This window comes from Pan paniscus, chromosome 11 (assembly GCF_029289425.2).
Source record: "Pan paniscus chromosome 11, NHGRI_mPanPan1-v2.0_pri, whole genome shotgun sequence".
In the NCBI taxonomy this organism is placed as follows: domain Eukaryota; kingdom Metazoa; phylum Chordata; class Mammalia; order Primates; family Hominidae; genus Pan; species Pan paniscus.
The window spans coordinates 37,659,833-37,682,611 of record NC_073260.2 but is presented as its reverse complement, the minus strand read 5'-3'; the positions used below and the strand labels follow the sequence as shown (position 1 = coordinate 37,682,611).

The following is a 22,779-nucleotide window of genomic DNA, read 5'->3' as shown; positions in this document are numbered from 1 at the left end:
ACATTCATCATGATGAAAATATTGTCACTGACCCGGTGTAAATTACTGCTGGGCTTCAAACCTCACAATCTTCTTTGACAGCTTCAAAGTTTGTGGAATAAATAGCCACGAGGGCAGAGGTTATATACTAACCTAACATCCCACCATAAGGAGAGAGAGAGAGAGACAGTGAGAGAGAGAGAGAGAGAGAGAGAGTGAGCGAGCGAGAGAAAAAGAAAACCAAACAGAAATCATCCAGTATTTATGTAAATTTAAAAAGTACTTAATTTAGACAATATCTACCATCTATCCATTTCTTCTACAGCAACAGATAATGTAGGATGTAAATAAAACAGAAAGTTACTTTTCTTTCTTTCTATGTCAATCCCCTGCCCTCCCCTTCCCTTCCCTCCCCCTTCCTTTCCTTCTTCCTGTCTTTTTCTTTCTTTCTTTCTTTCTTTCTTTTTTTTTGTGACGGAGTCTCGCCAGGCTGGAGTGCAGTGGCACGATCTCGGCTCACTGCAACCTCTGCCTCCCAGGTTCAAGCGATTCGCCTGCCTCAGCCTCCCACGTAGCTGGGACTACAGTCGCGGTGCCAGCACGCTTAGCTAATTTTTTTTTTTTTTTTTGTACAGACGGGGTTTCACCATGTTGGCCAGGATGGTCTGAACTCTTGACCTCGTGATCCGCCCACCTCGGCCTCCCAAAGTGCTGGGATTACAGGCGTGAGCCACAGCCCCTGGCCTCTATGTCAATTTCAATAAATACCTATTAAGTGCCTACTATAGGCTAGGCATTGGATAAGGCTCAATAATAGCATCTCCACTTAACAGAATTTATATTCTAGCTCAGAACTCAGATTCATAGACAAATAATGAGGATAGAATGGGCCAAGTACCACTATATAATTTTATATACAAAATGCCATGGGATCCTTGTGGAAGGAAGAACATAATTTTAATATAAATTAAATCTTGAGGAGCCAGAAAGATCAGTCTGATCTTGGTAAAATGAGACTCTAAGGTATATACAACTTAAGTCAACAAATATTCTTCTCTGTAGTTTCTAAACGTTTTTAGGATTCAAACAGAATCATTTTTCTTGCATTCTCCTTTTTACATGAGACAAAAAGATGCTAAGGAACTCAATGTAGTTTTCATAAGTGGTTTTTCCTGGCTGCTGTTTATGACTGTCCTTCCAAAACAATGACTATTTGAAATTATAAATCAAAACTTTGCTTGTATTTTTGTTGTAAAGGAGAATGTTTCTTGTCTTAGATAAAATTCTGAACCTTAATTATGTGCGAGCGTGCCAACAGTAGATTAAATCTGGAGAGTGGCTATAAAATAAAATATGCATGGATTTTAATCTTGTGGAAATTATAATATGGGAAAAAGGGAAAGTTCAGATGATGATAGAACATCTAATTTTATTACTAATAGATTTGTAGTAAATATATTTGAAAAATTTTATTAACAACATTCTTTAAGGAGTTTACAGGTTGTGTTCAGTCTTTCACTTTTCCCTTACATATGGCATTTGGCATATTGCCTTGTACATAGTAGGTGCTCAATTTATACATACATATATATATATGTAAAATTAAATGTACAACTATTTGCACCCCTTGACCTTTTATCATGTCTTTTTTTTTTTTTTTTTTTGAGACGGAGTCTCGCTGTGTTGCCCATTATCATGTCTGTTTTAAAGGTAAGAAGTTATGAGGTTGCCTTGTAGTCCTCAACATAGTCAGATACCACTGTTCCAGGATGGCCTAAAAACAGGGCCTAGTCTACAGGGAAACCTTCGTCTTTGAAGAAATAATAATCTTCTGACTTGGCCTCTCTGACCACAGGTGGTCCTTTTTCAGAAGAAAGTCTAAGCCCTAATGAAATATCCTTTAAGGATATTCCCCCTTTCCCGGGAATCACCAAAACCATTTCCATATGATGTTTTATTCTCTATTTTAAATGGCCATTTTCGTTCTAGTTTCTGGATCATATTGAGGAACCGGAGCAGAAATGTATTTAATTTAAAAATAAACAAATATAATTATGAATGTATAAACAAATAAATAATATTTTATGTATATAATACTCTTATGGAACTCTTAGTTCTATTAATGTATCCTGTTTGTCTACTACCAATCTATCATCTATTATCTCTATCTATCTATCAATCATCAATCACAATGATTCTATGGGTAATAGGATCTACTCTTATATCCATTTTACATAAATGAATATAGAACAAAGGAAATTAAGGCTCAGAGAAGTTAAGTAACTTGATTAAGTCACTCAAGTAGTAAGTGGCAGTGCTAAACTTCAAGTTCAGACGGTCTGAACTTGAGTTCAAGAGTCTTTGCCTTTACTACTCTATACTGTCTTAAGCATCAAGGCCAGGGAGGAGGGAGAAAAGTCCATTTCTTGCTTGACTAATTTTTTCTTTGTATAGATTTAGAGAAACTTGATTAATTTTATTGATATGGAAAAGAGTGGGTAGGAAAAGAAACATTTATTTTGCATCTACTATAAGCTAAGCATGGTATTAAGTACTTTTCATATATAAATTTCATGGTATCTTTATTATACTATACCAAGCTATTCATTATACTATTTTGCTAGTTAGAAAACTGAAGCTTGGAGCTTTTAAATAACTTTCCAAGATCACAACAGCTAGTAAGAAGCTAAACCAAGGTTTAAAGGCAGGATTGAGCACTCCCACTATACCATGTACTTACAAGTTTATAGATCAAATTACAGATAGCAGATCATGAAATACTAGCCTATATAACCAGAAATCCTCTAAGAAATATTATTAAAGTTTAAAGCTACTCAGAGTCAAGATTTCTGCAAAGCGGACAGATAGGGGAATTTTACTCTCTGTCATGGCCCTATGAATGGGGATATAACCGAGACCTTGCATCCTACCTTGATAAATATTGTCCTGAAGTGAGATTTGTAGTTTCCACCTCCATGCAGTTCATCGTGCTGGGAATGAGAGCAAGTTCTGGTTGGATCATGGTGGCTGTGGCTACAGCTCTTGCGACCAGCTCCATAGCATCTTGTACGTAGTGCTCAAAGACAGACTGTGTTGTTTTTCCATGAGCAATGAGCCCTAAGGGCAGACCTTCTGTCCTCAGTTCCTCCACATTCTGGGAATCTCCCAGCACCCAACGAAGTTCAGGGGGCATGACCCTAAACTGGGTTGTAATTTCGAAAATCCGCCGGATACTTTCCATGTCGCAGCCAAACATCACCACCGTGGGTGTGCTGTTCTTAATACTCTCAAGCTGGATCTGTAGGAAGCTCAAGAGGTCCTGGGTGGAGGGGAGGTTAGCGGTGATGTTGATGATAGAACCAAGGTGGAACTTGGAATTATTCTGGGTAAGGAGGAGGAAGTCGGTGATGTTCCAGTCTTCCTGGCACAGCAACAAGCTAAAATTGTACCAGTTGTTCATGGTCAGGATTGAGACAGTGACATCAGCATCAGAACTTAATGAATTTTCTAAACTCAGTTGTAGGTGAAGGGGATTCTGTATTTAAAGATATGAAAAAGAAGAATTAGAAAGCATTGGCCAAAGACTTTAACATAGGGTACTTTTTCTTTCTTATGAGGCTTAATCCTTTAATTTCACTGTGATACATATTTCTGGGATAAAATTCCCATAGTTTGGAAAACCATGCTTCCTGTCTAATGGAACTATTGATTCCTAACAACTGATTTCCTAATAATTTTTGCTAAGAATACCAGAGGGCGGATGGTTCTTGGTGTGAATATCAGAAGTAACACAATCATACATTTGGTTTAGGAGTTTTGTCAAGCTTGTCTACTGCCATATAGGCAGTCTCATTTATGGCTTCCCATTTCTTGGTATCGCTATTAAGACCTCATTTGTTAAACTTTGATCTCATATGCAATAAGGAGAAGAAATTACTTTTGTTTCTTTTTAAAATTAATGGCAGGAAATCTTAGCAAAATGCAGGTATTTTTATAAGGATGATGTGAAAGATGGATGCATCATAGTTTCCTAAACTTCCAGCCCCTTGAGGAAGACACTTCTAATAAGTACAGAATACTTTTCAATACATACATCAAGACTAAGTGTGTAGTGCAATGTTAAAGGCTTGATTACTTTTCTGTATCTTCTGAACCTGGATTCTTGCTGTGAAAAGTGAAATCTGTGCCATTAAACACACTTATGTAACTTCTATCACAATTTTATCTACTTGTGGAATTCACAAACTTCATGGAAGAAGAGAAACTTATTTGAAAAGTCACAAATTATTAGTCATATAATTGAAGTGGAAATAGTCTTCCAATGAATACATTTGTTAATTGTTGTCCTCAAGAGCAAACATCTGACATCCTGACAATGTTTAGCACAATGTCTTATATACGTTAAGGGCACAATAAATATTGGTGGAATTAACTATGTTTATTTTGGGAACTATTGGATTGTTTTTAAGAGCTTGCTGAACATTCAATAATATGCATTAAGAAATGAGGAAGGCTTTCTCAGTAAAATCTCAAGCCCTTGTATGAAACAAAGAAGTGTGGCCTGTCCCTACGTACCAAGAAATGTGTAACAGGAAATAGAATTTATGCTGCACTTTAAACTCTCTGAAGGATTTAAATGACTGATATGTGTAGAATAAAAAGTGAGGACTCCACAGAGGTTTACAGGAGGAAAACTATGACTGTAGGTACTCATGATGGTAGGTAGGATGGAGTCTTAAAATTTATTCTTAAAATTTGTTCTGAGAATTTGTCTTTTGTCTTTCCAAATTAAGCTTTTGAGCAAAGCTTGTAATGATAAAAACAGAGCGTTGGAAAAATCATCACTGGGAAGCATTCAACAGGGATGGGGAATTAGAAGCCCCTCAAGATCTTGATTACATGCTAAGTGTTCTACTGCTGTTCATGGTAGGGAGGGTAATGAAAAATGGTCTTTTTAAAATTAAAAAGGATTGGCCAGGCACGGTGGCTTGTGCCTGTACTCCTAGCACTTTGGGAGGCCGAGGCAGGATCACTTGAGGTCAGGATTTCGAGACCAGCCTGGCTGTTATGGTGAAACCCCGTCTCTACTAAAAATACAAAAATTAGCCAGAAATTGCTTGAACCTGGGAGATGGAGGTTGCAGTGAGCCAAAATTGCACCACTGTACTCCAGCCTGGGCAACACAGTGAGACTCTGTCTCAAAAATAGAATAGAATAAAATAAAAAGTATTTAGTGACAAGATTAGATGTGAGAGGCAAAAGAGAGAAAGGTCTCAAAAACCAGGAGACAGGATCCAATAGGTAGCTCTGGGTGTCCAGGCTTGAGCTGCCAGCAGGATCTTGAGGTGAGAGAAACGGAAGCTTCATTTCCTCACTCCTCATTTTGATTTGTATAAATTGCTCCTGTGTTTTCTTTTGCCCTCCTCTTTTAGCTTTCTTCCTTTCCTTCTTCCTTTTTATTTCCTCCTCTGTCTTAATCCCCTTCTAGAAGCAAAAAGCAATGGAAGGCAAGCTCCACATTTAGCTAGGAGGAACAAATTATTCCCAACTGTTTTCTTGGCTTCAGTTCCCTATTCTGTTGCCAGTTTTCTTCCTAAAATACAAATATGACCATATCATTCTCCTGCACCATAACCTCCGAATCACCCATAGGACAGATTTAAAAATCAATAATATGGCTTAAGAGTCACCGATGACATTGTTGCTTTCTTGCTAAATAGGAAGTTGAATTAGCTAATCATATTGAGCATTTAGTATTAGACAGAGAAACAAATCCAATAGGCATGAGAGAGAGAGACATGGGAGTGAAATGAAGACCCCCACAATGGATAATGATTAATTCATATAATCACACTCACCCCTACAAACAACTCTACTGAGAAATTCCAGATGTTGAAGTTAATCCTTACACAAACTTGAGACATATTTTTTCAGAAAATTATTAAATGATAGTTTAGAAGCATCTAATGAGATATTATTTATTTAGCAGCCTCGGATGCAGTGTTTTCCAATTTCTCCCCATATAAGGACAAAGGCACACACATATGCACATGCATACACATGTGCACACACACATACACACACACACACAAAGATTATGAAAACTTATAACACTAAAATTCAAGCCTGATAGTAAAATTTTTGTCAAAATCCAGGACAAAAATTAAACAAGACCTATTGAGTAAAATTGAAAAGGAAAATCTGTGTCTTACATATGGTTTGTTGTTTGCAAAAGAGCAAGCTCATGGCCTGAAAGAAGATATAAAGATTTTAAAAGTAATTTCCATATTATTTTTCTCCTAAATCAGAGATCCAGGAACAGAACAACTCAAGAAGTAGGAAGCCTGTCTCTATCATGCAGATAGAGTGAAACTGCCTTATAGGTACATTCAATTTATCCATATTAAAATGAACAGGCTCAGAAGAGAGAGGTGGGAGGGAGAAAATATGAATTTAAATAGTACTGATAATTCTCATTCCCTTAAATAAGTGTGCTATTTATTATATTATGGTATATTATTTATATTATCACATACTTTAATGTAGCTATATTATTATTCATATTGTACACACAAAACCATATATGTCAAGCTAAATAGGTAATTTAAAAGATTTTAAAATGTAATTTTTCTACACTTTGAATTGAATCTTCATTTCTAGTGGAGATGAAACTCCACTCTACTCCATTAATTTTGCAGGTTTTGCTCCATCATAATCTGGTTAGACATTGTTTCAGAGCCTGAAATTTCCAAAAGAATAGGGCAGGAAATATGGCTGGGGAACGTGCATGCTGCCATGCACTCGTGGAATGAAATCTCAAGTAAGTGCAGAGCTGTAGGGAGAGAGGAGTCACCAAGAAGTTGGTTCAAGGCATCAAAGAATCATTCAGTGGTGTGGGAGAAGATTGCTTAACCCGCTACGGATCAGACTGTAAAATATTAAAGTTCCATATACAGAAAAATCAGGCAAGAGTGGTAAAAATATTTGGAAAAAGAAAATGATAGGCCTTGCTTTGGAGGATATTAGAACACATTAGAAAATGTCATTTTTATAAAGCAATAATAATTAAAACAGGGAAATACTAATAGGTAAATAAATGGAGCAAATGCTAATGTATAAAAAAGTAAGTCAATTAAATATATTAAATTACTATGTTATAAATTAAAATAATAAAGAAATAGGGAAGGAAATAGGAGATTAGAATTTGAGAAAATAGAGTAGTTAGAAAAATAACAATTAAATTTCTTATTACATCATATATTAAAAATATATTCCAGGCCATTAAAGAGCTAAAAGTACAATATCAAATCATTAAAAGATAGACCAAAAGGTAAATATGTATCAGAAATTACAATAATAAAGGAAAACATTAAATTATCACAGCATACCTTATTTTTAGTTTTAAACACCTATCATAAAAAATAAAGGAACATGAAAAACAAGAAAATATTAGTAATAAATTGGGTAGACAAAGAGTTAATGTTCACCAAATGTATAAAACATTTACTAGTCAATAAGGAAATAGAATACTTTACTGAACACTTATTCAATCATGAAAAATGATTTTAAGCTCCTACCTTGAGCCATGACCTCTGCATGGCATTTCCTGTTGTCTCTATAGTGGATGAGAGATAGACAATATATAACTAACTAGATGAATAAACACTTCCTATAACTAGAAGTCATGAAAATTACTGTAAATGAAATAATAGGGTCCAGCAAAACTAGGAGAGGAAGAAGAAACTAGGAAATATTAATTTAGTAATTATGATTTGTAGGGGTTGGGAGAGACGAGTATTTGTACTATACAAGCGTTCTTTAATTGGGACTTAAGAAGAAAACGAGATGTATTTGAAAACAATTGATCACTATATAGGTAAATATATATAATGATTTATAAAAGTAAACACATTTAACTAAAAATGTAGTCTCATTTTGACCATCCATTCTTCTTTGACTGGGTATTGTCTTCCTAGTCTCAGATAAATGGTTGGAGCCACCACCTGCTTCTATATTTCCTGTGCGATTCTGCATTGTCCTCTTCAGCAGGTTCTACAGTGTCCTTAAGTTCCAAGTTTTCCTTGCTGGTGGGGCCACTGTCTTCTTCAGCAGTTGGGCTTTTCTGTCCTCTTTTGAGAAGCAGTATAAAGGTTAGGACTTAGTAGTCAGGGCAACCTATGCTTAAGTTCTGTCTCCATGATTTATGCACCATGTGGCCTTCTGTAAGTCATTTAGCATCTCTGAGTCATACCTCCCTCATCTCTAAAATGAGGACAATGCTACTTCCTAACTTATGGATTCATTTTGAGAATTAAATGTAAGAACGTGAGAATGCATGGAAAGTGCCTGGCGCAGAGTGAGGGCCCATAAGTAGTAGTTGTTACAACTGACTTACAGAGTTTGGTCACTGTTGGAAGTGACTGACTGCAATACAGTATTTTTCTTTGCTTTTGCTCCTTCTCCTTTTTCTTGTCTATTTTCATACAATGGTCTCAGCAATACATATCTTTTACAAACATAAATTACACCAACTTCTCAGCAGGAAAACAGAAGTGCTCTGTATCATGTTGGGAGGGGCTGTTTATTTGCGAGATACTATGTTTACAGTAGAGTCCTCCCCACACCCCCAACTCTTCTTTCTTTAGTAACAAGCTCCAGTACCAGTCAGCATGCAAGTTAAGGAATTCTTGGTGCCAACTCCTGGAGATCCCTCATCAGTCTTTGTTCTCTCAGAGAGCACAGATTCTGCTAGTTTGTGGATTAGTAAGAGTTTCAAAAACAGGATTGCCTGCAGGAAAGTTTGCCACAGAGCTTTGAGATATTCCCTGACAGAATAAAAGAGGTGATGCGGCTGGGTTTAAGAGAAGAGAAAAGATGCAATTCTCTCAGCTCTTTCCTGGGCAAGGGGAACCAAATGAGCTAGGTCAAAGCCCAAAAAGCTCAAGTGAATATAATGTTTCCACTACTTTTACCAGAGATGAAATTTCCTTCCTTTCATCCATCTGCTGATTACTAAATACATTTGAGAGGCTCAGAACAGGCTTTCTACACAGCTATCACTTCTCCTCAGCCAAAGAGGCTGCAGGAGGTTTTCTGTTTCTCATTATCACACATCTCATTTGACCTATATTATACAGAAGACTTTTTCTTCTGAAAATTAAAGATTATTCCTTTAGCAGCCCAGGCTTTTAAATAAATTAACTATTTTTATGGTTACATTAAGGACACAGACAAGCATAAGGTGTAGTCCCTGCCCAGAAATTGTAATTTAATAATAATTATACAAATGAAGAGCTAATACCTACTGATGTCCCTAGTGCATTATGCATATTATTTTATTTCATCCTCACAATGGCCTCATGAGGTGACTGCAATGATCATCCCCCTTTAATAGAAGACAAAATCAAGGTTCAGAAAAAGTGAGTAATTTTCCCAAGGTGGCACAGCTACTAAGAAATAGAGCTTGGGCCAGGTGTAGTGGCTCATGCCTTTAATTCCAGTGCTTTGGGAGGCTGAGGTGGCAGATCACCTGAGGTCATGAGTTTGAGACCAGCCTGGCTAAGATGGTGAAACCCCATCTCAGCTAATATATATATATATATATATATATATATATATATATATATATATATATATATATATTGCCCGGAGGGGTCACACGTGCCTGTAATCCCAGCTACTCAGGAAACTGAGGAACGAGAGTTGCTTGAGTCTGGAGGCAGAGGTTGCAGTGAGTCAAGATTGTGCCACTGCACTCCAGCCTGGGTGCAGAGTGAGACTCTGTCTAAAAGAAAAAAAAAAAAATAGAGCCTGAATTCAAAACCACAATTTGTTGGACTCAAAAGCCTGTGCTTTTACCTATTATTCTATACTGTTCCCTCTACTTGATAAAAGCAACATGTGCAGTAGATCCTTGACATTTGTAGATTTAATAATTTCCAATTATTTGCCAGTAATCCTAAAGGCCCATGGAATAATGCCACTTTTAAGGCGTCTGAGGCGTGAGTTAGAATGACATTCCCTGTGTGTCTGGGCCATGGGAATCAGGGAGTCTCCAGCCTGCTGCCCAGTGTGCACATGGCTTCCCAGCTGTTTTCTTCGCTCATCCTCCCATATGTAGCAATTCTTGTGAAATGATGAAACTTGTATTTCTTCATGAACAACACTTTAAAAAAGAATGATAGTTGCATAATTAATGACATCAGTTTTGTGTTTGGTAGAGTAAGCAAGTTTGGAAAAGCTCACCTAAAGTTTTCACTTCAATTCTACTGAATTTCATGGTCAAAATTATATTCTAGACTATGTTCAAACACCACATATGGGATGTCAACAAAGATCTTAGCACATATCTCTCAGGATTTTTGAGGGGCTGATATATTAAAGAATATATAACAGAGTAGTACAATATAATGAATGTTTCAGAAGGCAGGATTATCACTGCATGGTGCAGTTGACATAATATTGCTGGCAATGCTAGGTATGGTCTATTTCATTGCAGCAGTGTTGGAAAGGCTGAAAGGTTTGGTGATCTGGAACAGGGCCCACTTCTTAAAATAGAGTATACACAATTAGAAGAAAGTGTTGGCATGCACAACACCACTGTCTTCAAAGACAGCCAGCTTATTTATTCATACAACAAATTATTTTAAAGTCCATTATATACCAGGCCATGGGTAAAGAATTGCATGTCTTCAGGCAGAAGAAATAGCAGAAGCATGCATATTACATTCTTTGAGCTAACCAATCCTTCTGAGCCCCAGGATGATTTACAGAAAGGAGTGTCGGGCATAACAGGTTGATTGTTGATAATCACTCAAGCTACCTGCACCAAGCTTCTAATCATGGATTTTTTTCCCATGATAATTCCACCTAATTATTGATACCCAACTCATTCATCTACACATCATCCCATTTCTGCCTTTTGTTCAGTATGGTTACGCTTTGTTTCTCTCACCCAAACCTTGGTAATCTTGAAAGCCTTTGACTCACTCATTCTCTGGGTCCTATTCTCCCAGCCCACTCATATAAATTATGCCCCACACAAATACAACTTTTGGGGCTTAAAAAATGCCACCAACATACTTGGGAATGAGAGAGCTTTGATCAAAGGGCATGGCTACAGAAGATATTTAGTCATATGGTGACTTAGGAGGGCAGTCTGTTCAGGCAAGATGTTCCAACATGGGGAAGGGTAATCCAAGAACAGATAATCATTAGAAATGTGGGCATTTGACATAAAGAAAGACTATTAGTAAGCAATGAAATCCAAAACCTTGGTCAGAACTTCAGAGAGTCACTGCAATCTTTAGGAGCGTCTAGAAAGAGGTGGCTTTATTTGGAGTCACTCACATCTTCATTTGAATTATTGTTCTTCGATTTACCAATTATATATGTGAGACCTTGTGAAAACCATTTTCCTCTTTTGCGTAATGAAAATGGTACTGTTTACCTTATAACTTTTGTAAAGATTGAATAGCATGTATGCAAATCATCAGTACAGTCATACCCAGAAAGTGTTAGTTTATAATGATGGTGACCATGTTGAGATTAGGAAGTGTACACTAAGAGACCTGATGTGCAAGAGCTAGAGTGGTGGTGCATTCAGTTCATTTAACAAGCACTTGAGTACCTATTTTGTGTCAGGCACTGGCTACTGACTGCTGAGACTACAGTAGTGAAAATAATCAATACGGTCTTTTCTTTCAGGATTTTAAAATCTAGGGGGCAGTATTATCAGCACCAAGAAACAAATTGAGGAACAGATTAGGAATAAGACAGTAGCAGACAAGAAATAAGGCCCCCAGTTTGAGCCAGTCTAAAAGGAATGGTGATGTAATTTTTGAGTTTTAATTTTGAGACAAATATCTTCATTCCAGCCTACATTTTAGACCAGCCCTGGTTACTAGAGCAAGACCAAGTCTGCAGGTGGAGGTCAAAGGACCATAGATGAGTGGAAAGAGAGGAGGTGGCTGGAAATGTGACAGCAGAACCTGACAATTAAGGAAGCTTCATCACATGCCTGACACGTAGTAAGTGCTTGGTAAATATTAGCCTTATTTTTACCATTGTTAATTATCATTAGCAAACTTCTTTGTGCTGGCATAATTGATCCTTTCCCAATGACTCGTAGTATTCTGATGTCAACACCAGTCATTATGCCTGGAAGCCAGACCATAATGTGCTCAGAGGCTACAGAGACAACTGGTTTCCATGTTGACTGAACCAAGTGGAGCCAAGCTTTTGGAAATGCTGGAGCTCTCGAGCCTCTTTAGAAAATGCATTTTCTCTCTTTCTTGCCAGTGTTAGGTACTTGCTACCCCTTTTGCTATGTCACTGTGCCTACCTTCATTACTCCCTTGCATTCTCTTTTAATATGCTTTGAGCTAAAGAGAAAGCCTACCTAGCATGTTACAATTTCATTTCATGAGAGTAAAATATATCAGAGACTATCTCATAGGTGAAATAGACCAGCATTAGCAGCATTGAGGAGGGTAAGGACCGGATTAGAGATCCGGACTCTTGTCAGGAACTTGGACTTGCATTTTTCAACTTTGAAAGGGGAATAATACTAATTGTCAAACAACTACTTCAGAGAGATGTGGGGACCACATGATATTATGCATGTGAAAGTGCTTTATGAAGTGGAGTATATTATAAAAATAGAAGACATAATGCATTTGCTTATCTGTTTCCTGGACAGTAGGAATGGTGGAATCAATAACTCAGTCAGGGATGAAAGAGGCATTTCTGCAGTAGGATGTTAAAGCTAGATATAATTTTCAAATCTGATGCCAACTTCTTAATCTGTATATCATAAAGAGTAAGATTATTTGTTGAATTTTAAGAACTTTTGGAATAAAGACGTTGCTCTAGGACTGATTTTAGTTCCTAATTCACCACCTTGGTTTTGGTCAAATTAAGTAACATCGGAAGGAACATACACAGGCAGATGATTTACAAGATAATTAAAATTTATTGAATATTAACATCATTGTTATAGACATTCTCTGTGACAAACTTGGACATATTTTCTTATAATGGGAACTATTGAAATATGCACCAGATAATTAGACTGTCTAGCATGCAAGTTAAATTCCCTATAGAAATTTGATTACTTTATGTCAATGCAGCCTGAAACTATTATTAAGAGATGGCATATGTCACATGCTAATTTGCTTTATTGCATTAAGAATGAAAACTCAGCTAAATGCTGATTATTTTTATTTTAAAGACCCTCTAGAACTGATACCATAGTTGACATAAACTTTTTCTCTCAATTCCATACTCTCAAGACATTTAAAACATTGATATAAGGATGTTTTGTATGTCAAAATCACAGTTCAACTAATTGTGATGTAATATGCCTTTTATATATATCAGTTTATCACTTCAGAATAATTTCATAATTATTAAATCAGCTTTACTGTATAATGGCTTATTTCGTTTGAGAATTCAAACACTTTTTATTGATTCACATTCATTGCTTGCTACCTGACATTGACGAGCTTAACACTAGAAATAGTATTAGTATGACATTAAGCAGTATCTCAATACACTTCTATTTTAACACCTTATTTCAAAACTTGTGATCCATTAATTATGATTACACTTTGCTGCAATGACATTTTATTTCACTTTAATTGTGGAATACATCAGTATAGTTAACTCTTTGTACCTTTCAAATCATGGTTGAAAGTAAAGAGACATTGAGAATGTTGAATTTAGTTCTTAAAGTCTTTGGTCACAGAGGCAATACTTTCCCATGAATTAGTAATCAAACTCAAAGGCTCTTCAAGCAGCTCTGAGGACCTCAGGCCCAGGACAATGAATCCTAAATGAACAGGTCTGTGTCTTTCAGGAAGGTCTACGTGAGCATTGTTACGGAATAAGAAATGAAAAAAATGTCTGGTTGGCTACTTTTCAAATATAACATTTGGGTTTCATCTGGCCCTTGTTGTAAACTCACTTGTCAAATCATTGCCTGCATCCACTGAAGCCCAGTATAATCACAAAGGGCAGAAATACTTAGTTTCAACAGTCCACCAGAAACCAATTAGTGCACTTATGACTTTGTCATTTGGTTTGGAAGGGAACTTAAAGCTCACCTATATCAAACTCTTGTACAGTTTATAGAATGCCACAAATTAAGGGGCAGGAGTGAATTAGAGGTATTTCTCTTTCTATTATAAAGGTTAATAATTTGATGAGTTGAGATCATCTGTCTTCAATATAATTTTTAATGAGTATGACTTAATTTTAATATGTATAAATGATACTTGTGGTTAATTTTACCTCCTGAATTTTAAAGGAAAGATTCTGGCTTAGCTAAAACATGCACACTCCAACACCTCTCTGTAATGCTTAAGCCAAAAATAATTGCCATTTTTAAGAGAGGAATAAAGAACACACTGATTTATGAAGTTACTAATTTTTCTTCTCCACTGTGACAAACATACAATCACATGTCTTATGAGGACAGAAACATTAATTACTAATATAGTTAATGCAAAAAAAGTCCAAATCTAGTCAAATACATTTTCTGGGTTTACATAAGATTTACTGTAAGAATCCTGAAATTATTTCTGCCTGAAATTGTTTGCTATTTAATATGCTCATTTTGTTAGCATTACTTAGCATCTATTGGTGTTATTTTCTTTGAGATGCTTGCATATTACATCAAAAGCTTTTAGACTTTAAAATGGAAAGAATTTCCAAAGACTATTATTACGTTTCCTAGAGTAGTCCAGTGAGCACAGACTGACAAAGAAAGCAGGGATCTTGAGAGATCCTTATTACAGTCGTGCGTCACTTAACGATGAGGGTACTGTCATTAGGTAATTTCATCATATGAACATCATAGCATGCACTTACACAAGCCTAGATGGCATAACCTACTACACCCCTAGGCTACATAGTATAACCTATTACTCCTAGGCTGCAGACTTGAACAGCATGTTACTATGCTGAATACTGTAGTCAATTACAACATAATGGTATCTAAATATATCTGAACACTGTACATTTAGGCTACACAAAGTTTATTTATTTATTTATTTTTGAGACAGAGTCTCGCTCTCTCAGCCAGGCTGGAGTGCAGTGGCGGGATCTTTGGCTCACTATAACCTCCGGCTCCTGGGTTCAAGCGATTCTTCTGCCTCAGCCTCCCAAGTAGATGGGACTACAGGTGCGTGCCACCACGCCTGGCTAATTTCTTGTATTTTTAGTAGAGATGGGGTTTCACCATGTTAGCCAGGATGGTCTCAATCTCCTGACCTTATGATCTGCCCACGTTGGTCTCCCAAAGTGCTGGGATTACAGGTGTGAGCCACCACGCCTGGCCTACACTAAATTTATTAGAAAGTTTTCTTTCTTCAGTAGTAAATTAACTTTAGTTTAATGTAACTCTAATTTTTAAAAAACCTTTTTGACTCTTGAAATAACACAGTATAAAACACATCGTAGAGCTGTACAAAAATGTTTTCTTCCTTTATATCCTTATTCTATAAGTTTTTTTGTATTAATTTGTTTTTATTTTTAAAAACTTTTTGTTAAAAATAAAGATATGAACAGATATTAGCCTAGGCCTACACAGGTTCAGGATCATCCATATCACTGACTTCCACCTCTACCTCTTCTCCCACTGGAAGGTCTTCAATGACAATGCATGGGGCTGTCATTGCCCATGATAAAAATGCTGCCTTCTGGAATACCTCCTGAAGGACCTGCCTGAGGTTGTTTCACAATTAACTTAAAAAAAATAAGTAGAAGGAATAAACTCTAAAATAACAATAAACAGTATAGTAAATACTTGGTAATAGGTTTTCTTCAGCTCCATTATAATTTATAGAATCACTGTTGTATATGTGGTCCATGAATGTTATGCAGCACATGACTGTATTTCTGGATAAAGAGAGAATTGCTAACCAGCCCTTATATCATAGTCTAGCATCTCAAAATGCTAAATTCATAATGCTGATGATTTATTTTATATCTTTCTTGTCTGGGTCGTGGATGATCCTGAAGACTCAGGATCTCTTGCCTCCCTTCCCAGACTATGCATGAGCCATCACAGCAGACTGTTATATATCCCCATGTATTCTAGCTGTCGTACTTATCTTCTTTGAAGAACAACAGTGGTGTTTCTTGTCCTGTTTGTTCAATTGTCTAAATATATCTTAGTTTCTGATGACCTTCAAAGCCATTCCAAAAAAACTTGGAATTCCCCAAGTGCTCCAAGTTCTCTTGCCTCTACATCCACGGGTAAGTCATTTTCTCTGCCCAGAACTTGCTTTGCCTCTTTTTTTTTTGCATCGTCAACTCCCAGTCAACTTTCAAGGCTGTGTTCAGGTTTCTTATGCGGTTAAACATCCCTTTCCTGCCTCATTCTCAAAGTGTATTACCTGTCTCTCTTCATCTACAACCCCCAATAACTTATTACATGGTATAGTCATTATTAGTCTACTCATCTCTCTCCTTCCCTGGACTGTTCAGAAGACAGAGATGCTGTTTTATATAGTAAAATTCCAAATAACAGTGTCCAGAAAATGACAGACTCACAGAAGAGATTTGCTGACTGAATGAATAAATGGGTAAATGGTGATGTATAGTTTAGATTTACAGGAAGAAGGCTGACCTTTGGCTGAAGAGTATGTCTATTTTTTATGAGTCATTTTCCTTCCAAGTTGACAAATATGGTTTCTACCTAGAGGCAAGAGTAATTATGATTTGCTTTCCCATAAAATCGTATTCTATCAGGTGGCACAGATCTTTTCTGATGTCAATCAGAAAACTGGCACCTGAATGCTGAAAGAATTCACAAAATTGCTCAAGTGTATACATGTCTGAGGCACTGGCTGGAAATACAGGCAAATCATGATATGTGCAAACTCAATGTGTGTCCTTCATTTACTTTGTACTAAAGATGGTTGGGTGGAAAATATTTATTGTGCTTTATAAATTATTCATAATACAATTATTATGAATTATTCAAAATAGAATTTGTTTAAATGCTCAACACTGATATATATTTAAAATAATTCAATATAAGAATGTATCAATATTGTGTCAACTTTTCAGTTATTTATCTGCTATCTAAAGCGAGGTACCATTATAGAACTGGAGACATAACTGAAATTTCAGTAATCCACATAGAATGGTATCCTAATGAAGTAAAAATAGAAATGACAGTAAATAAAGAAGAAAATGTTAAGAGAAAGAAAAAAGACAAAGAAAGATGTCAGAAGTTTTATCAAGATTTTAAATGCTAAAATAACACATCTATTATCATTATGGATCCTAGAAAGTACCTTAGTATTTTGCATAAAAGAGAAAGCAATTAGGTCTCTGTTTACTTGGAGTTAGAGACACAATTACTCATGGCATGGAGGATGGGAGAAGGAAACATGGACAACTACCGCGAAACTTCTCCCCTCTTCTTGCCCCAGATTTGCCACTAAGGGTATATGTTGGAAATGCTTATTTTTTTCACAGGGAAATAAAGCTCAGATTACTATGAATCTAAGTGAGGTGGGCCCAGAATTAGTTTCTGAAGTGCCTGGTAACTTTCTTTCTTTCTTTCTTTTAACTTTTAGGTTCAGGGGTACATGTGCAGGATGTGCAGATTTGTTACATAGGTAAACATATGTCATGGGGGTTTGTTGTACAGATTATTTCATCACCGACGTATTAAGTCTAGTACCCATTAGTTGTTTATCCTGATCTTCTCCCTCCTCCCACCCTCCAGTAGGCTGCTGTGTGTATTGTTCCCCTCTATATGTCCATGTAGTCTCATCATTTAGCTCCCACTTGTAAGTGAGAACATGCCTAGCCATTGCAGAAAATTGAAACTGGGCCCCTACCTTTCACCATATACAAAAATCAACTCAAGATGGATTAAAGGCCTCACTGTAAAACCCCAAACTACGAAAACCCTAGGAAAACAAACAAACAAACAGACAAAAAACCTTGACAATACCATTCAGGACATTGGCACAGACAAAGATTTCATGATGAAGATGCCGAAAGCAGTTGCAACAAAAGCAAAAATTGACAAATGGGACCTAATTAAGCCAAAGAGCTTCTGCACAGCAAAAGAAACTATCAACAGAGTAAACAGACAACATACAGAGTAGGAGAAAATTTTTGCAAACTTTCAATTATATAGATGATTAGGAGTTTTTTCATTCCTCTCTCTTACCTCCCCAATGACCTTGTTCTGGAATCTGTATCAGCAGTCTCTCTCTATCCTGAGATCTCCCATCAGCTTACAGATATTCTTAGTATCATCTACTTTCCTCCTTCAGCTTCTATTCCATACAGATTTTTTTTCAGTACAGTACAAGCCTGAGATTTATGTATAATTAAAATCTTCATTTCTTCGCTGGGCGTGGTGGCTAACGCCTGTAATCTCAGCACCTTGTGAGGCCAAATTGGGCGAATCACTTGAGGCCAGGAGTTCAAGACCAGCCTGGCCAATATGGTGAAGCTCTGTCTCTACTAAAAATACAAAAATTAGCCAGGTGTGGTAGCATATGCCTGTAATGTCAGCTACTCAGGTGGCTGAGGCACGAGAATTGCTTGAACCTGGGAGGCAGAGGTTGCAGTGAGCCGAGATCACCCCACTGCACTTCAGCCTGGTTGACAGAGTGAGACTCTAATCTCCAAAAAAAAAATTTTTTTTATTTATTCACTTTACATTTTCTTATCCAATGAGGCCTTGAAACTCACCATCCATCCAAACAACTTTTATAACAATCATCAATGATCAATGCTGAAAACCTTGATTTTCAGTGTACATATGACTCACCTCTACATACCTTTCAGCACAGTTGTTCACTCCCTCTTGAAATACCTCATCCTCTAGGCTTCTCAGTCTCATAGGCCTTGTTTTCTGATCTCAGCAGTTGATTCTTCCCAGTCTGTCATTTCTCTAAGTTTGGTGTGCCACAGGCCACTGTCTTTGCCTCTCTTCTTATCTGCACTCTCACTAAATTTAGATATCATCTATACCCCTTATTCTTCAACATAGAGATCTTATATATGACTCCATTCTTGATATCTCCTTTAGGATTGCTGTTAGGCATCTGAAACTTAAGAAGTCCAGACAAATGTATTACTTTCTTTTCTCTATCCCCACTCTAGATACCCCTGCCAAATTCACTTCTCTCAAAGCCCTTCTCAAGTCACCATGACTGCACCATCACTCACACCAACTGCTCAGGCCAAAAACGAAGAAATCAGCTTTTAATCTCTCTTTTTCTTCTTGTCACTCCTTAATCCATCAGTTAGTCCCATTCACTCCAAAATATATCCTGAATTCAATCACTTTCATCATCTCCTTGCTTGTACAGTAAGCCTCCATGTCTATCACCTGGTCTATGGTGACAGACTATTGTGACAGACTCACTGGTATCCCTGCCTCCACCACTGCCTATTCAGTAATTAGTTTGACATACAGACAGCAGGCAGAGTGATTTTTAGAAAAAAATCTAAATTCACATTTTCCCTTTGCTTAAAACACTTCAATAGCTTCCTCATTGCAACTAAAGCAAAATACAAGCTCTTTACTCTCTGCCCTAAATGATCTGGCCTTGCCTACTGTTCTCACCTCACTTATTCCACCCACGTGGTCCCAAAGCCTTGAGGTTCAAGCTAGTTCCTGTCTCATACCCTGGTGGTTGCTGCTCCATCTGAGTGGAACCCTCTTCCTCTAGATCACTATGTGGCTGATTCTTTCTTCACATTCAGGTCTCAGCTCATATTTCAGAGCTGTCCTCCCTGACATTAGCAATCTCCTCACAGCACCACCCACCATCAAATGCATATTTTCTTTTTATGACACTATTTTATCTTCCTCAGAGCACAGTCAATAGCTGAAATTATCTTACTTAGTTCTTCATGAGTTTGCTAAACAATTCCTCACTACTAAACTGTAAGTCCCTAGAGGGTCCAGACATTTGTTCCTCACTATAATCTCAGGACCTAGGAAGACGTTCAGTGGCATTTGGTGGCTGACTTACTGACTCAGGATGTCTCTGTATCATGCATTAAAATTTATCTTTCTACTGAAGAGCTCACGTTTTGATTGATAACGCATTTCTCAGAAATTGTCCTTGTGGAATTGTTTTGGGGGCTTATTATTTATTATCGTTACTCTGGGGTTTATTATTAATTCGTTTTGGCTGACCTGTAGAAATCTGTCTTTTTGGCTGCCTCTGTCTCGAGCAATCCCAGTCTGATACTCCCTCTGCCTCCACTACTGTCTCTTCATCAACATCTCCATCTTGATCTTATCTCTATCTTGGTCTCTAATACCTTTATCTAATTTAGTTCCTTTGAGGCTTTATTTTTGTATTTCTCTTTTGTTTAAACACAAGCGAAAGGGCTTCCTTTAAAATGAGCGTAATAATGGCAAACAACTGTATTTACTAAGCATTAGAAACCATTATCATCATATCCAAGCAGCTTGCTGCTTTAGTTAATGTCTTCAAAAGATGAGACGTTTTAGCTGTTATTAAAAAAAATCATTATGGGACAGTTCTTTACTGCAAAATTGGATATCCTGTAGATCAAATCATGTTTCCTAAAATAGTCTTACTTAGGATTCCTGGTAAAATAGGGCTAGTCCATTCCATGTTTTCATGTCATGTTATACAGAGGCCCAACTCAATCCTTTGATGTTTGAGGTCATATTCACTTCCAGGGTAACTCATGTTTCTAGGCAATATATTTTAGATTTATTGATTTGTTCTGAAAATATGCATTGAATCCCCACAATGTGCTAGGCAATGTGACATATACAGACAATTCTCAACTTAGAATGATTTGACTTAATGATTTTTTGATTTTACCATGTAGCAAAAGCAATACACATTCAGTAGAAACTATACTTCGAATTTTGAATTTTGATCATTTCCCACAATAGTGATATGAGGTGTAATACTCTCCACTCTTTTGCCATGCTGGGCAACAGCAGTGAGCTCTGCAGCACCCAGTCCAGCCACACGATCAGGAGGGTAAACAGTTAATACTCTGCAATCTTTCCAGAGGATTTTGCCTAATTATAGGCTGATAGAAGTGTTCTGAGCATGTTTAACGTGGGCTAGGCTAGGCAATGATGTTTGGTAGGTTAGGTGTATTGAATGCATTTTTAATTTAATTTAAGATATTTTAATTTAATTGAAGATGTTTTATGATGTGTGTATTTTTATGGTATGTGTATTTTATAGTGTGTGTATTGGGTTGTAACCTTTTTGTATGTTGAGGAGCGTCTGTATTGGGAATGCAGCAGGAATGAGCAAAACAGACATGTTCTCTGTCTTCCTGAGTCTCAAAAGGGAGGCAGATATTAATAAGATAATACATTTGATAAGGAAGGGGGGGCAGGGAAATGCTGGGTAGAGAAGGGCTAGGTCCCTGGCAAGGGTTCCACCCTTGGGCCTGTGCCCATAGACCTAAATGAGAACAGGCACTCCTATTTTTGTGCCCAAAAGTTGCATTTCCAAGACCACTCTAGCCTACCATGCCTCTCCACCCCCATCCTGTGCTCATATAAACCTGAGACCTTAGCGGGCACACACACAAGCGGCTGAATGTTGAGAAGAGCAGAGGAACAGAGCCGCAGAGAACAGAAGACAGAGGCAGAGAGCGCAGAGAACAGTAGGGCAGCGCAGCAGAGAAGGAGGGAAGAGATGTCTGAACCAAGCCGACGGCCAAGAAGAACGGCGGAACTCCAGGCAAAGATTACCTCTCCCGCCTCCACCTTCCCACTCCAGCTCCCCATCCCGCTGAAAGCCACATTTACTGCTCAATAAAGTCTCCGCATTCATCACCTTTTAAACAGTTCGTGTGATCTGATTGGTCCAGGATGCCGGACAAGAATCCATGGGTTAACAGCCGTCCCTAGATGACAAGGCTAAAGGAGCACACTGTAACACACGCTCACTTGGGTTCCGGCACCTGTTCATCTGCGTGCTCCCCCTCGTCTCAGGGGTTTGAGCAACACGGCCCCCGAATAGACAAGCCACACCCCTGCCACACGTCCTGCAAAGGGGGATCAGAGAGTGAAAAAATTAGCTAACATTTCTCTCTCGTTTCACATTCATAGAGTGAGAAAAATAGCTAACATTTATTGGATGCATGTTTATGGTGTGCCAGACACTGTCCTAAGTGCTTTACAATTATTTATTCATTTAATCCTCACAACTCTATGATATAGTAACTACTAGTTGCTCCATTGTGCAGAGGAAGAGACTAAAACCACACCACTGTTAAGAAGCAAAGATGAAATTCAAAATCAAGCTCTACAGGCAATATTTTCAATCATTACATTTTACTGTCTGGTGAGACTGTTAAAAAAAAACGAGAAGCAAGAATCATTTCAAGTAAATTCATAATTACAATAATAAGTTCCATGGACCTAAAGTAAGAAATATAAGAAGCGACCTAGTCTGGGGAATCAGGGAAGATTTTCTTAGATGTCAGAACTGAGATGGAAATGATTTAATGAATTTATATTTTATTCCCTTCAGCCTTGTTCTGCCCTACCTAATACTACTTGAACTTCCTTTTCAAAGAAATACAGATAGAGGTGCCTCATTGACAATTTGGTAGTTAATTCATTCTTATGACCTTTCCACTTCCTGCAATGTAATCAATCTCTGCTGTTGCTTAACATAATGTGAAGCCAGAACAAATGCTTATGGGTCAGATGCACTTAAATGACTCCCATGGGTGACCATGGTCTGTCTTCAGGAGGAACATGAATTTCCGACAGCTTCAATAGTAACCCTAAGATGTGAA

General features: G+C 37.4%; 1 protein-coding gene across 1 annotated transcript in view; it reads right to left on the bottom strand.

Annotated features, from left to right (window-relative positions):
• The window catches only part of GRIN3A (glutamate ionotropic receptor NMDA type subunit 3A), a 169,220-nt gene that overhangs the window by 115,093 nt on the left and 31,348 nt on the right, over nucleotides 1-22,779 (bottom strand). The window contains exon 2 of the mRNA XM_003820663.5: nucleotides 2,910-3,514. Coding sequence (XP_003820711.3) covers nucleotides 2,910-3,514 — 605 coding nt within the window. The remainder of the gene's footprint in view (nucleotides 1-2,909; nucleotides 3,515-22,779) is intronic.